The sequence below is a fragment of the Hermetia illucens genome, chromosome 6 (genome assembly GCF_905115235.1).
Source record: "Hermetia illucens chromosome 6, iHerIll2.2.curated.20191125, whole genome shotgun sequence".
Lineage (NCBI taxonomy): Eukaryota > Metazoa > Arthropoda > Insecta > Diptera > Stratiomyidae > Hermetia > Hermetia illucens.
The window spans coordinates 44,997,110-45,014,430 of record NC_051854.1 but is presented as its reverse complement, the minus strand read 5'-3'; the positions used below and the strand labels follow the sequence as shown (position 1 = coordinate 45,014,430).

General features: G+C 42.8%; 2 protein-coding genes across 2 annotated transcripts in view; one reads left to right on the top strand and one right to left on the bottom strand.

Annotated features, from left to right (window-relative positions):
- Positions 1 to 17,321, bottom strand: part of LOC119660253 (coiled-coil domain-containing protein 174) — a 121,941-nt gene that overhangs the window by 60,190 nt on the left and 44,430 nt on the right. The window lies entirely within an intron of this gene.
- Positions 1 to 17,321, top strand: part of LOC119660254 — a 72,587-nt gene that overhangs the window by 48,371 nt on the left and 6,895 nt on the right. The window contains exon 2 of the mRNA XM_038068709.1: positions 12,793 to 13,077. Within this exon, the coding sequence (XP_037924637.1) occupies positions 12,793 to 13,077 (285 nt within the window). The remainder of the gene's footprint in view (positions 1 to 12,792; positions 13,078 to 17,321) is intronic.

Here is a 17,321-nt window from a genome sequence, read left to right as displayed (position 1 = left end):
CAGTTGGCGGATGAAAATCAATGCGCAAAAGTGTGAAACGATTCTGTTTCGAAATTCCTTGGCGTATGCCAGTAGGAACTTGAAAAGGAATTGGAGAGATTTCCACATTGTCGCGAACGAGGATAGTTCAGAGCGCATTCCTCATAAGAAGTGCGTTAGATACCTGGGTGTGCGTCTTGACGAGCGTCTCCAATTTAACGAGCACGTTAAAGTCGCGCTAGAAAGCGCTCGCAAGGCATTCATGTCTCTCCGAAGACTCTTTTATGCTCCACATCTTAGCTGGAAGGTTAAGATTATTTGCTATCTTACTTTGGTTAGACCGGTGCTTACCTACGGGTGTGCTATCTGGTTTAATTTGAGTGCTAGCCAAATGGAGAAAATAAGGATCTTTGAAAGGAAATGTCTGCGTGCTTGCACGGGGCTTAATAGGACTGCTTCGTCAAACTATGAGCACTATGTAACTAATGAAGTGATGTATGCAGCTGCTGCTGTGCCAAGAATCGATACAGTTATCGTCAGATTGATTCGGAATCATATAGTGCGATCTGCTTCGCATGGTGAGAACCCTTGGGTTTCGCAGCCGTTCTACCCAAATGATGGGTATTTCGAGAAAACTCTCACGACAGGCTTCATTCCTCCCGAAGCGTTCGTGTATCTTGACAGGAATGGTCTAATTCTTGATTCTGCCGGTGATCCGGTTATGTATCATATACATAGGCGGGCCACGGACAAAAGGATAGAATACCCCCCGAATTTGACAGTGGGGGTTCCGGGATTCGACTGGAGATACTCCAGAGCGAGAGCAATTGACATTAAGCGGGATGAAAAAGAGAAATCTTGGTATTGGTGGCTGCGGGATGCCGGTTAGCGGTGGCCGTGCTCAGTCCTGCCATTTGTTTCTTGGTGGGGCTTTGTAAATATGTATACATTGAACGGGTGCTGATTTTGTCTCCAGTTGTAACTTATAAATACATACGTTATTATTCTTTGTTTTTTTGTATGGATGTTATTTTAAAAAAAAAAAGAAAAAATGTGTAATATAAAATCTATAATTATGATAGTTTTAAGAACAATAATTTAAGTTAAAAGTGTCTTTTGAAGCGATCAAATATTTATTATTACTTTTTATATTTCTTTATTTGCCACTAAGGCCAAGTGAATTCTGTCGGGTTTTTGACCATTTCCCGACAACTTATTGTAAAATTAGATTTTCATTTCTTACTGTTTCTCTTCTCTGTCTGTAAATCGTTATTCAAAAATTTTGAGAGTCCACAGTGGCCATTAGATTTAAGTTATTTTTGTTATTTTAAAAGATTGTTTTTTTATTGTTCATTTTTCCAATCTATATACTATTGTTACCTATTTCTTAAAAATAAAAATGATTTAAAAAAAAAAAAAAAAAAAAAAAACTTAACCTACTTAACTTAACTTGAACTACCTTAACCTAGAATTTATGACGAGCATAGGATATTTATTAGAGGGTTGCCAACAGTTCTACAGTTGCTCATAAATCTGACGGAGTTCGATAAGCATAAATCTTCAACATATTTGACTTTTGCCTCATTGTGCAGTTTTTCAGTTGAAAAGTCAAACGATTTGTTTAAAATTACTTTGAGGATTTTATTTTGCGCACGCTGAACTTTGAGTTTATGTGTTCTTGCACATTGAGACCAAACCGGAGTACAGTATGAAATAATTGGTTGGATAACCATTCTAAACATAATCAATTTATTGTCTACCGATAGTTTAGAATTTCTGTGTAGCAGCGAGTAAAGCGAGCAAAATGATTTAGATATCTTCGAACAAATTGAATCAGTATGATCTTTAAATGTAAGTTTTTTATCCAAGACGACTCCTAAATATGTTAAGCTATAATATTACACCACTTAATACTCTCCCCAAGAAAATTTATGTCTCTGCTTGGCAGCTTAGCTTTGCATCTCTTTTTCGTAAAGAACACAGCTTGTGTTTTAGAAGGGTTCACTTTAATATTCCACCTAAAATAAAATTGATACAGAGAATCCAGCTGGTTCTCAAGAGATGACATAATTGTTGAAGGATCGTTAGAGGAAGAAATAATGCCAACATCATCGGCAAATGCAGCTAGTTTACACCCTGGGGCAGTTGGAATGTCCGAGGTGTAGATATTAAACAGTGTAGGGCTTAGTGGAGAACCTTGAGGAACCCCCGCTGGAATCGATCGATCTGAGAATTGTTTGCTACCTACTTTTACTGTAAACCTTCTTCCAGTTAAAAATGATAGTAAAAGCTTGACCAGATATATTGGAAACCTGAACAGTAATAGCTTGTATACCAACCCATAGTGCCAAACAGAGTCGAACGCTTTGTGAATATCTAAAGTAAGAAATCCTAAGGACTCTTTATCTTTGAAAATTTTTTGGATTTCGCTGGTCACCCGAAACACCTGATGTGAAGTTGAATGTTTAGGTCTGAAGCCAAACTGAAAATCAGGTAATAAATTCGTTTGATTTAGAATCTTATTAACACGAGCTAAAATAACTCTTTCAAAAATTTTGCTGAGACTAGAAATTAAACTAACAGGCCTGTAACTATCAGCCAGTTTTGGGTCTTTACCTGGTTTAACAATGGGTACTACCGTAGCCTCTTTCCAAACTTTTGGAAAATAAGAGAGCTTTAAGCAGCTGTTCACGATGAAATTATAATATACAATCGCCTTTCTAGGAAAGTTCTTAACCATTGAGTTCGTTACCCGATCTGGACCTGGAGCCTTTTTTAGCTTTAAGTGCTTTATGATTGCCTTGATTTCTCTAGGGGAACAAAGTTCACGAGCATCGAAATCACAGAGTGAAGTACGCAGTTTTTCCACCCTCTCCTGAACGGTTTTGTTGAACAAAACCCCGATCCTAAGTGGTCTGACGCTAAATAGGCTTTTTGGAACTGATTTGCTAGAAGTTCCGCTTTAGACTCATCATCGTAAATAATATCACCGGCGTTCCGCATGGGCGGAATAATTTTCTTCTTCTTTAATAATTTATTTAATTTCCATAATTTATCACCGTTTTTAGGAATTTCTTGAAGCATTCTACCCCATCGCTTGTTTTTAGCATCGAAGATTCGACTTTGAATGGCTTTAGTAAGCTTATTAACCACGGTTTTTTTGCTTCTGCTTCGAGTTTTCTGCCATTGACGCCGTAGGTAGTTTCTTGAAGAAATTAGGAATTTGGTTCCCTCATCAATGACTTGGTTTGGAAATAAATCGGCTTGCTCAGGATAGGATGCGAATTTTATGGCGCTATTAATATGCCAATAAAAAGTACTAATTAGGGAGTCAATTTGGGCGGTAGAGCTGATCTTTGCTAAATTTAAATTTTTAAGCTGTATAATATCATTCAAGTATTTCTTAAATTTCAACCAGTTTATTCTAATTCTATACACTGATTCGTCTGAATTTGATAGTGAAGTCTCAGAAGTTAGTTGAAAGGCTACTGGTAAATGAGGCGAAGATAATTTGACCCCTGTTACAGGTTGGTCGATGCTGATTCGGCCGTTTGAAATTATAAGATCTAATGTAGAGTCGTATCTCCTAGGGTTCAAAAAGGTGGGTCTTGTGGGAGTGTGAATAAAAAGATTTCTTTCACAAACAAGATCAAAAAGTATTTTGCCAGCCTTGTTCGCTTTTACACAGTTCCAATGACGGTGTCGTGCATTTAAATCACCACAAAGGAGTAATTTTTCATTTTTACTAATCAGTAATTTAAGGTCGTTTTCAAACTCTTTTAGTTTCTGATCATTAATCTTCGTGCCTGGAAAGTAAGCAACGACAATATTCAAATCCAACTCCTCTAGTCTTAAAGCAATAGTCTCAAGAATTTCAGTTTTGAACGCGGGTAGTATTTTATGCTTGATGTTATTTCTTAAACTTATGGCAACCCCCCCGCCTACTACATCTTGCCTATCATTCCTATAAGTCTTAAAACTAGGATGAAAGAACTTATCTTTACTCTTAAGCCAAGTTTCTGTTAATAACAAAATATCAATATGATCACTTATTGCAAAGTCAAAAAGCTCATCGGACTTATTTTTAACGCTTTGTGCGTTCCATAGAACTACTTTAAGTTTATGGACCGTAAAGGAACTTAACAGCTAAGTTTACAATGACATTAAATTGGTCTGTTCTAGACTTGCAGTCTGAAAGATTTGTGATAAGCTCGGCTGACAGTTCTATCATTTGCTCTGGAGAAAACAGGTTACTCGCATTATTAATTGTATTTCTACCATTGGTCGTAGGCAGTCCGTTCCTGACTGCATGACTAAACGATGTTCGTGAGGGTTCAAAGTTCGACTTCGAAGCACTCTGCTGCAAATTCGAATTACCATGTAACTTTAAAGGAGGAAAGCTTTCATTGTTGAAATGATTGACGGCTGCGGTTTTGGTCGGCTGACGGTAACTTGAATGATTTCGTCTAGATGCGGCTCCCCTGACAGCATTTAAATACTCTTGACGTTTTGGGCAAGTAGGATCACTTGCTAAATGCTGAAGATTACAGTTAGCACACTTTAGAAATGATCTAATTAGATCAGGTTGGAGTTTTGCATACTGGCAATCAGTTGTTTTGTGCGAAATGCTGCAAATTTGGCATTTAGTAGGCAGATTACAGTTAGAGCTACCGTGGCCGTACAGCTGGCAGTTGTGACATTGAGTGGGGCCACTTCGTGCATTACTATAATAACTCCAAGTGATAATTGTACGCTGAATTGATTTTATTCGACGGAGATCCGCTAGCTTGATCATACCTTTTTCAAAATATAGAATGTAAAACGTTTGCTCGGTGTAGCGGGATTTCGATGGTTCAAACTTTTTTACATCTAGACAGGTAATGCCATATTCGGTTTTAAGCAGCTCAGCCAGTTTGTTATTATCCATGCTGTGCAGGCCCGATAACAAAATTTTGATCGGTCTTTTGTCTGGTCGACAATAAGTAAAGAATTCAGTCTTATTTACTTTGAAGTGGTTAATAACTCGGTCAAAGTCTTCGATAGTGTCAGTGAAAAGTTTCCGTCCGATGCCTGAATACTTGACATAGTATACAGTAACATTGAGTTTATCCATCGCCTCGTCAATTTCAGCTTTCTGTAGTTTCGGAAAGACAATAGGTGGAATTTTTACCTTCTTTTGAGTGGCGGTGACCACATTAACTGTATCGCTATCCACTGCCATTTCATTTTCATCTACTTGTAAAATGCTAAACCGGTTGGATGCGCCCGCCATTTCAGATGGTAATGGTGGTGGTCTTCGCAGAACTCTCAGTTTACTTCGAAGATTATCATCCGGGGATTCATTCCCCCTTGTTCGCTTTCTGCCACTTTCAGACAACTTTAATATTTGAGCACAAAACTAATTAGGTATATTAGCAAAACCAATACTAGTTATAAAATTTATAAAGTTAAAAAAAAAAAAATTCGTCTAAAACCTTGAAAACTTTAAACACTTCAGAGTACGTCTGTACTGCTTGCACCCAGAGTAAAAACTCATTCGAGATTTCATTTCCCTCTACACGACAATGACCGGATACCCAGAGTAGTTTCACCATATTAAATCTAGAAACAGAGTTCAATCGATTTCTACATTCACATCAAAGGACTGCTCAACGCCCTCAATGCAGTTTGACTATCGCTACCACAAATTGCAATGCGCCTGCCTTTCAATTGCTCGTCAATCATCCAGGTTGCCGCCCTTAGCATCGTATGCACTTCAGCCTGAAAGAGCGTTGTATGTTGTTCCAAGGGAAAAGCCTACTTTTCGCTTTTATTCGAGAAGTAGACTCCGGCTCCAGAACCCTGTTCTGGTTTTGAGCCATTGGTATAGAATACGTCAGTATATCCTGACACGCATTCTTCTGGTTCGTCCTAGTTTTATCTTCGTTTCAAGATAACACTATATCTTCTACCAAACCGATGTATGGGAATCCGAAAATCAGAAGACATAGATTCAGTTCTCCCAATAACTCTTCCAATGCTCTATGCCCCCCCCTGTCCATTGTTTCTCCATAGATCTAACCGAATTAGTCTATGAGCTGCTCTGATTCCAGTGCTCTGAATAAATATATCGAGGGACTGCACTCTACTCTACGGATGCATAAACGAACATCGGCCTAATGATAGCAACTTATATCCATCCCACAACAAGAAGAAAGTGGACTTCATCCAATGGTTCAGCAGGACGTCTTCTTAATCCCCGGGGTGACCGAAGAGGAACTACGGTAGATCTGTAGACGAATTGAGGACAAGGCTCCGGGATTGGATGGAATTCCGAACAAAACATTGAAGTTGACTGCTAAAATCAGACAGAATGGGCATATTGGCGCGATGGGTTGAGTATTTCGATTACCTCCGCTCAACAATCAAAATATCGGCGAGTTGGAGGTCCCGCCAACTGAAGACGTTGGGCAAATAATGCCACCACGAAGCAAGGAAGAAACCGTTTGTGCAATTAATGGGCTTAACAACGAATTGGTTAAATATGGGGAAGACCAATTACATCAAATGGTTCATCTTCCGATGCTGAAGGTGTGGGACAGCGATTCAATGCCCGACGATTGGCAATGATACAATATCTGCCCCATACATAACAAGTCGGTAGACCGGAAGCTGGACGCCTCAGGTACGAAAGGTTTTGTGTATTTCTTAGCGCGTAGCACGAAATATATGCATATATTAGTCAGAGTATCCACTTTCGGATGATATTGACATTCATAGTCTAGAATTATCAAAGAAGCAACAACTTTGACGTATTATAACTTTGTTAGTAATAGTGCGATTTCTACCAAACTTGTTAAGATCATGGTCTACATTTTAGCCTACATCACTACATCCACTGGTGGTGCTCGAATGAACTCAGGGGGGGTATTGCAGCCAATTAGCAAAAATTATAGTAATATACTATTATTAACTCTATTTGAACAGATATCGGAATGGAAGGTATTTTGGAGCCTAGGCACCATATTGTGGCAGCTTCCGATTTTTCGGTTGAGTAGTTTCACTTTCAACTCCCCGCACTCCCCACCTTTCCAATGAAAGTAGAAACTAATACCGGCTTCGAAAAGTACTAACCGAGACCTTTCATTTGATACCCCACATGACTATATTTGATGAAAAAAAAATTTACACTCCCCTTTTGCATGTATGAGGACCACCCCTTAAATTCAACGTAAAAGGATGTAACTCACTGTATGCGTGAGCGTTCACAGTTCCCACCTTTCTACTAAATTTAATATCAATCACTATAACCGTCTCCGAGAAAAATGCATGCAATGGATAGACAGGCAGACAGACAGACAGACAGTGCGGAGTTGCCAAATCTCCCATCAGGCGCGTCCCTTCGTGCGGATAAGGGAATGCTCGGCGGATGCGCAGGAACATGCACATATACGCATTTGGAGGTGTGCGTGTACGGGCATGCTTATGCGCAGGCCGGGTAGGTGGGAAGTAAACGCCCACCCGTGGATAAAAATTGGCTATGGGAAGGATACCCAGAAATGAAAACAAACATGGAGGAACAGAACGAGAACAAAAGTTACGGTGCAGGGACTCGGAAACCCAGTACCGGCGGCTTTTGGGAGTGGGCAAGCAGGCTCCCGGCCGTCGATATCCCTTGACTGCAGTGCCTCGGTGGTGGATTACTTGGCCACCGTGTCATCGAATGCTACAAGTAGCCTGGAGAAAGAGCCATTTAAAAGGAGTACATCACTCCCGAAAGCGCCTGTTCAAAACAAACGAAAAGATGCCCCACAAACTGGTCATTCATTAGCCCATAGGGGGGCAACTACACCTGGTCGAAACATGTCGCAGGACTTAGTAGTTGATCCATTTAAGAGAAGCTCGACGATCGTGCGATCTCCTCCGAAATCAACCTTGATGAAGGAAGGAAATCAGGGAAGCTCCCGGAAGGCTAATAAATACGTAAGCGTGCAATGAGAAAACCAAGTGGAGGAGCTATGTCAGAGTCCGGACGAATCATCGTTTGCCCTACTCGTAGGTAAAATAGTAGAGCTGTCTGAATTTATTAAAGACAAACACAAAGTGGACCAGGCCATCAAAAACATGGTCCGTACCATTCGTGTACTATACAATGGTGCCAAGGAAGAAAAAAATGCCTCAAAGAAATCAAGCGTCACCCAGGCAACACAAGCGACATCCCCTCAAAATCCAAAGGGCGGGCGCGAACGATTCTTATGGATCCTCACAGGACGCGAAAAGGCAAAAAGGCCACTCAACCGGCAAAAGGGAAGTCAGACAAAGTTACCAAAATCGTGAAAACTGCGACGCAGGCTCCAGTCGACACAAGGGAGGCAAAGCCTCAAAAAGGAACCAAGGAAGCATGAACAAAGTTTGGCGGAAGGAAAAATGCGACACAGAAAAAAAGATTACGGTCCGAATTAATCATCATCTCAAAAAAAGGGGATATGACTTACGTCGATATCCTCAGGAAGGTCAAATCTCATCCTGACCTGATGGACCTTGGAGAAAATGTCAGCCGAATCAAACGCTCCCAAAAAGGAGATTTGATGCTGAAGCTGAAAAAGTCTCCGGGCAAAACGGTGGAAAATTTCCTCGGCAAGGTAAAGAAGTTCTTAGGAGAAGAAGCTCAAGTACGGGCCAGAAAGCAGGAGATTGTCATACAATGTAAGGACATTGACGAAATCACGACCAAGGAGGATATCCGCGACGCCTTAGAAAAACAGTTCGGCCCACTTGGCTCGAAAGATTCCGCAATCAGGAGACTGAGGAAGGCATACGGAGGCACGCAAACGACAATCATAAGCGTACCAGCTGAAGCAGCGTTCAAACTGCTGGCGGCTGGAAAAGTAAAAATAGGTTGGGTCGTTGCCGACTCAGGGAGCAGGTGCCCCTTAAGTGACAGGTCAAAAAGCTGCAGAAAATGTGGGGGAGAAGGCCATATGTTCAGGGAGTGCAAGGCTGAGCCTGAATGTATGCTTTGCAAGGAAAAAAAGGGCGTCGACTGTCGGCACGTTCCAGTCAGCAGCAGATGCCCAGTGTTTAGAAGAGCCTTCAATGCAGTAAATAAATGAGGTTGACACAAATCAACCTCAACCACTGCGATGCAGCGCAAGACCTCCTCTCCCAGACCATCTATGAGAAGGGAATCGAAGCTGCCATAATCAGCGAGCCTTATCGCAACAATAAGAGCGGTGCCTGGACTGCAGATGTAACTGGAAAGGCGGCAATATAGGCGCGTGGAAATCAAGCCATTCAAGAAGTGATGGAGTTTCCAAAGGTTGAATTCGTCAGGACAAAAATACCTGGTATCTATATATACAGTTGCTATGCTCCACCAAGCGCGCCAAATTCGAGGGAATGCTAGCTATGCTGGTCTTGGATACAAGAAGTCGAAACCCCAAGATCATAGCGGGTGATTTCAACACGTGGGTTGTGGGTTGGAGCAATCGAACTACGAACACCAGAAGCCGTATCCTGCTCGAGACTTTCGCGGAGCTAGACTTGGTGCTTGCAAATCCAGGAAATGCGTTCAGCTTTCGTGGAACAGAGTCGGGCTCAATAGTCGATCTGATATATGTGAGGACCACATTGGCGAGGAGAATCGCATGGTTTGTCAGGGAGCATTATACTCTTAACAACCACCAGGCAATTTTCCTCCAGATCGAATATGGGCCATGTAGCGATGTGCGTTCCCGCAGAGCTGGAAACCAGGGCTGGTCCGTAAAGAAATTTGAAGAGGATGCATTCATAAAGATGCTATTGGGAGGTCATAACCCTCGTGATCCGGCTTCAGAAAAGGTAGAGCAAATAATGAGACGCATAATAAGAGCCTGTGCAGCGCTGCTACACCAAGGTGGCGAGTCCTCGGAAAAACGCGGTCAAACTAATGGTGGAATGAAAAGATCGCGGAGTTGCGGGCTACATGTTTTCGAGCTAGACGGATCTGCCAATGATCTAGAAGAAGACCAGACTTCATCGAGAAACGGCAAGTATATGTGAACTTTCAAAATAGACTTAAGCAGGCTATACGCACTAGTAAGCGAGAATGCTTCAAAGAACTTTGCGCAGAGGCAGCCTCTGGGGAACAGCATACAGGGTGGTTCTGAAGAAGATGAGAGAGCGAACAATATAAATGACCTGCCCGCATCTTCTGTTCGATATCATGATGGCGCTCTTCTTCTTAGATAAAGGGGAGCATCAACAAGCATTGGACATCTGCACCTTAACTGCAGTAACTGCGGGGAAACTTGCGCAAATTTGCCGGAGAGTCTGTGATAACAAAGCTCCCGGTATGGATGCTGTGGCCAATAGAGCTCTTAAATTCGCTGTTAAGACCAGACTCAAATGATTTATCAGCGTATTTGAAACATGCATTGTAGAAGGAGTTTTCCCCGTTCGGCGGAAGACGCAAAAACTATTTGGTGTAATTCCAAGGTATTTCTAGCGATTAAATTATTTAAAATCATAAAAACTTGTTTTTCCTATTCGCTAGTGTTGATTTATATTTTGCAAATACCGATATTTCGGGAACCACTTGTTCCCTTCATCAGTACTAACACGTCCAAGTGTTAGCATTGATGTAGGGAACAAGTGGTACCCGAAATATTAGGATTTACAAAATATAAATCAGTTTTGCTTCTGAAGCCGAATAAGGACATCCATCATTATACCGCCCGATTTGGCTTATCGATACGGTAGAAAAGATGCTTAAAAGGGTCATCTCCAATAAACTTGTTGCTATCATTGAATATACGAATGGACTATCAGAGCGACAATTTGGATTTCGACAAGTCCACTCAACGATCGATTACGTAGACGCTGGCTGATGTTATCTAATAGTCAAAAATGCGTTCAATTCAACCAACTGAGAGTGGAAGCTCACTGGCTAAAACGGGTGTCCCTAGTTATTTGACCAAGCTCCTTGGAAGTTACCTCTCGGAGAGAGCACTTTGGTACATATGGATGAGGGATCCCAGCAGTACACTATCGCAGCAGGAGTACCACAGGGCTCAGTGTTGGATCCTCTACTGTGGAATGTGATGTATAATAGGATCCTTGCCCTTCCCGTGCCAAAGGTGTCCAATATAATCGATTTCGTAGATGATCTAATCATGATTGTCGTCGCGAAACAACCTGAAGACGTTGAAGTGTACGTTATAAAACCATTAGAGCCATAAAAGCTAAAGATGATTCAACTTACTTACTTAACAGAAAACGGAGACGGTCTTGATTACCAACCGGAGGAAGAGGAACACGGTTATGGATAGTAACCGTGATGATGTAACCACATCATCACTTCAAAGCCAGTTATCAAATACCTGGGAGTGATGATTGACGCTAAAATCAATTTCAAGGACATTTGTACTAAAATGTCAAGCGATGACGGCTTTACGGTTTCTTACCAGGGCAGAGGCAAATCGTCAGACGCTGCCTCACCTCTGCCCTGGGAGCAGCGTGACCGTAGCGGCTCGCAGATGTTGAGTGCTTTTACGAATTATATAAAGGAGGAGGACGATTTGCCTCTGCCCTGGTAAGAAATCGTAAAGCCGTCATCGCTTGACATTTTTGTAAAGTTTGGGTGCAAGCCCTAAGCGAGGGGTCCGTGGACCAGGAAAGAGGGAGTAAGTTACTCCCCATTTGGTCCGGTCCAGCATTAAGTTGATGCGGACTTAGGACCCCATCATTCTCAAAAAAAAAACATGTGTACTATTGTGAAAAAGCGGTAAATACCAGCGTATCATTAGTGCGGATGATGCCTAACATTGGAGACCCAAAATACGGTCGTAGATTACTTGTGGCCGAAGTGATTCGCGCCGCACTATTATACGCGGCACCAGTTTGGGAGGAAGCACTAGGAAGTTAGAGTAATCGAAGGAGAGTAAACGTGACTTACTGCTTAGTGACACTGAAGGTGTGCAGTGCCTTCAGAACAATATCAGGCGATGCAGCGTGTGTTATTGCGGTAATGATCCCGATGGACATTCTGTCATGTAAGGCACGCTGTCTGCACGAGAAAGGAGAATGAATCCACCTGAAAAGGATACAGAATACCTAAAGTCGGTGGAAAAGTGGAAGCAACGGTGAGATGATTCGCAAAGGGGTCGCTGGACCTACATTTTGATTTCCCGTATTGAGGGGTGGATTCAGCGACGAGACGGCGAGATAAACTACCATCTGATGCAATTCCTGTCAGGGCATGGTATTTACAGGAAGTATTTGCACCAGTTCAGGTTGGATGATTCTTCCGTTTGTCCTGAATGTGGTTGCACACCTGAGGACCCGGAGAATGTTTTGTTCTACTGTCAACGATTTTACTCAGAGAGTAGGAACCTGGAAGACTCTCTGAAAATCAACATAAGCCCGCAGAACATCACCGGGGAAATGCTGAAGTTGGAGGGTCGGTGGTGTATACGGGAGGAACTTGGAAAAGAGAAGCGCGCAGGGAGGACGCGAAGATTTCCACCTCCATCCATAAAAAAAAGAAAAACGGACAGGCAAACATTGAATCGATGTTAATAAGGTTTAGTTTCACACAAAGCTTGCATTTAGCAGTTGGAGGACGCGATCAGAGGTCAAGATGGTTGGAAGAGTAGCAAGGTGGAGACAACGTCGGAGATTCTACACCATCTCAACTTTCCAATAGATTTCACTCAGATGATGCCTCAACAGCCGAACTCGCACTAAACCCAAAACTTGGCAGCCCTTCCTCCTATTTACCTAACTCCATATTCAATCCACTATACAATCATAAAAAAATCAATCATAAAACTTTTATGACTCTTCTACTTGCAGTTGTAGCACAAACTTCAGCCATACGATGTTACATTTGCGGCCCTGGAGCCCAAGAACCATTTCAAAATATGAAAGCCGCTGGCGGATTTAATAGCGACCCACCAAATACCAGTGGTCATAATGGATATGATCAAACCCGGCTATCTACAACAAAAATACCAAACACTCATGCTATGGAATCCATGTTTGCATCATGTGAGAATTTTGAGGAGAAGACTGATTTTCCGCAGGAATTCATTAGGGAATGTCCACCACTGTATACCGGATGTATCACCGAAATTGGAGGTATGTAGGAGCCAAAATCATAAACAAATTACAACACGAATGTGAGTTATTTCCCTAATTAAAATAATTTAATGCTCCATTAAAAACTTTATTTGCATCTTTTTTAGAGAGTATTTATGTTCCCAAAAAAGATTAAGCTAAAAATACATTTCAGTTGGGTATTAGCAGATCCAATTTTAGAGTCCATTGACTATCGCCCAAATGTGTTGACGTTAATTGTTTATTTTTGTTGAACTCTTTGCTATTTGAAATTTTGAGTACTATTTATGCCTTCAGTGTATCGCTAATTAGCCAGAAGTTAGTATGTAGGAAACATTTTAATAATTTACTTTACATAACAGACAAAGATTAATATGATGTAATTTGAAGTCAGTCAACCCACAAAACCTCCTGTTCGCCATGTCTGGTCCATGCATCTATTACATAACCAAGACCAAGACATCCCAAAGGACATTTCAGTGCCAGCCTGTTTTAACTCAACATGCAGCCAAGGAGCTGATGATAGCCGTCAATGTCCTACCGTAGCATCTGCTCCAGTAGGGCCGAACTTCTTCTCCAAGGCATGGTTAGGCTTTCCCTTCGTAGTATTCTCATTTATATCCTTGATAACTGTAATGATCTCCTACCTACTACCCCTTATGTCTGCGTCCTTCGTTAATGACATTTCAGGTTGTTTCAAAACTTTGTCCGTTGAGCTTCAACATAGCGCTAGCTTCTGCAGCCTCCTTGTGGGGTTAACTTCTTTTTTAAGGTACTACCAATATATGAGGGTTTGAACGTTTGTTGTCTGAACTTCTTCGGAGTGGACCAGTCAATTCAACCAGTTTCTCCTGCGCTTGTAAGTTATTATACAAGCGACCGTGGCAATATTCCCACCATTGAGGCACTTCGGTTATTAGGTCTCCACGGCCAGGAGATTCGCTTAACCACCCCCAAAATCCCCGGTAATAGCTTCCCGAAGCCTGTATCACAACTCCCTCACTCCTCTTCTTCTATATGCTTCAATTTATTTCGTTCCTCATTAGCATGCCATGTGCATTTTGATGTCACCACTGCTCAGAGAAACAAGGAACTACACAATACAAATATAAAAGGTACCCTAGGAATCCATAGCGATCTGTATTTCACCCCGTCTCTTTCTCAATAGTATTTCCCACTTAGGAATTTTTCGGTATACACTGAAATCCATGATTAATCGAGTACTGTTTTTGAGGGAGGAAGGCTAGGCCTAACCAAACCCGTACAGGGTATGACAACTGACAAACCCCCCTATGCTCATGTAATGTAATACCAAATCTATGCAAAGTGAATCCTGCACTTTCTAATGAAGTAAACAGGTTCATATGCACTCAGAATTTTACTTATAAACGCTTTCCAGCATGGCCTTGTAGTAAACATCTCTGTAAGTGAGGCTCTCAAACACAATCCACTACGGAACTACTCATTTCATGATAAAATGTAGCATTCAGCGATAGTCGTTGCAACCACAAAGAGAACCTCGTCCTACCATCAAGGACATCAGAAAACATAAGTCAAAAAAATCATTTGGTTTTTAGAGTTAAAACCTTACTTTATCCCCTCTCTGGTAAACCTCTTTATGTAGTACTCCTTAAAGGTTTTGAACAGAAAGGTGCATATTCGACTTAGCAGGACAAAATCTGTGCTTTAAGGAACCTCAGCCATTCTGTTGTTTCTCCTGTCCACCTCTATCTTTTTCACAGATATCCTTATTTCGCAGGATGAACTCAATTAAATTGTCCCCGAACACTTGACCCAATGTAATCCCTGGTCTTCTGGTCAGGAAACCACTTTGGTCTTCCTAGAGAAGTACATGCTCATTCATCCATTCCTTGACCGGTCATAACACCACTGACAGTATGCGCTTAGCTTATACGACAGGAACAAATACCGCAACATCATCCATGAATTCAAGCTGGTACGATTCATTGGGGCTTCCAGAGACCATAAGCCGTTGCAGATATCTGGGCCAAAGATAGAGTAAACCCGATATAATCTCCATTATTCTTAATAGTAATGGCACTCATCGACAATTCTATTGGATCTGAGCCTTGAGGTGCGTTAGATTGAATCTACCGAGTTATGGGTTTCGGCTTAGGCCCAAACAAAAGCGCCAGCACGTCCCTGGGAATACCATCCGGTCACATTGCTTTTTTTTACAAACAAAACCTTATTAAAATGGTTCAGTGTCTAACTGTCTGCCTTTTTCTTGGTTTTCTGGACGCACCAGCTTGTGGGAATTTCACCCACTAAAACCACCCCAACTCTCATATGCCCCGTGGAACCACCCTGAGGTATTACATTATGGCTACTTGCTCACTGATCGGACTGGCAAATTGGGAGGATTTTTTCCAATGCGGCAGAAGTGTTTTGGCCACTGGTTCACTGATCGGACTGGCAAATTGGGAGGTTTTCTTCCAATGCGGGCGGAACTATTTTGCCTGCACGGACACTGTGTGGCGCGTGAAAACGGACGCTAGCACATCGTTAACGGATGGGGGGTTCCACAGAATTTCCAGTTGAACTTTTCATCGGTTTCTGCACAATTCCACAACAGTTTCTTTCTTTAAGTTTCGCCATTTACGGCTGTCCAATCAAGAAAAAGGGAGTTTGGCCGGCCTCGTGCCACGTCGTCCAACAGTACATTGTGGCGGCAATAGTACAGTGCAGGGTCGGCAGCACAGTGCGTCGGCGGAGGTGAATTCACCACTGCAATGCGGTCGTGGTTCACGCCTCCAATGTGCCGCCACATCACTCTGCTCCCAGCTGAAACCGCGCGGATTCAGCGGAGGAACCCTAGACGTGGTCAAGTCAATGGAGTTACCGGGCGAACCTGACGCTTCGCGGGCGCTTTTTTGGAGCATCCCTCGCTTCGGTGAAGGCCTTCAGCCTCGACAAGGAGACCCATTTGGCCCCGCCGTCGAGCTTGAAGGACTGCTCCCGTCGCTCCGGGACTTTAAGGGGGCCCTCGTATGGTAGGTGCAGCGGCCTCCGAGAAGCGTTTACCCTAATGAGGACCTGTAAGCATGTCTCCAGGTCCCTGGAGGCATCGATCTCCGGCGTCGGGTGTCGTGAAGATGAAGTCGGCCGGAGTTTCGAAACCGCGTCCCTCAGCAAGGGTAGCATACTGGAGTTCCTTAACCCTGCTCTGACACCCAGCACAGGGTCAGCGGGGAGTCTCAGACTCTCCCCGTACACCACTTCCACGAGGCTGATCGTAAATTCCTCTCTGTCAGTTGTGCGGAGGCCGAAGAGGACGAAAGGCTAAACTGGTGACCCCGCCAATTCGGACAACACAATTACGAGGAGTGTACTGTGGAGTTGCTGCAGCATAGTTTGTACCTGTTGTTCGGATTATCTGTTGATGTTCGTTGTGTTTTAGCATTCAGCGCGTTTAGTTGACCAATCACCACATACCGAGCAAGTGCACACGCCATTTGAGAGCAAATGAAAGATGAAAACATCAACAAAAAGTTCGGCGGGCCAAATCCTTCGACGGACAACGCAACTGTGAATCTTCCATAACAAAGCACGGCAGACACGGAGGAAACATGTCCCACCTTCTGGATCGGCGTACGGCTGCAGCTGTGACTCCGCGACGCAACGATAGCGCTTCTAACTCCAGATTAGAAGGTTGTGTGTTCAGTTCATGCCGGGAGCACCAGTTTTGGCCACTTGTTCATTGATCGGACTGGTAAATTGGGAGGATTTTTTCCAATGTGCCTGCACGGACACTATGTTGCGCGTGAACACGGACGCTAGCATATTGTTAACGGATCGGGGATTCCATGGAATTTCCAGTTCAAGTTTTCATCGATTTCGGCACAATTCCACAATGTTTTTTTTTTTCACCTTTTTGCCGTTCACGGCGGCGATCCAATTCAGAAGAAGGAAGTCTGTGCGCCGTTCTCGGCGACAGTACAGTATTTCTCATCGTCCCTGCCTTTCGCAGTTTGCAGTGGATAGATGCAATCATGGAGTCCACCACATCCCAATCTTCCTCACGTGCTAGCATTCTTCACACCAGATTTTCTGGTACCAGCACCTCTCCTAGTCTCTCCTCTAAGTTCTTCCTTTCTTCCACAAATCTTAAACATATTCGTCATATGTGCTCTAGGTCGTCTGGGACTCCATGGCAGCTTAGGCAATCGGATGAGATATCCAGTTTAAATCGGTACAGGTACAGGCGATATCTCCCATGCCCCTTGAGAAACTGGGTAAGATTA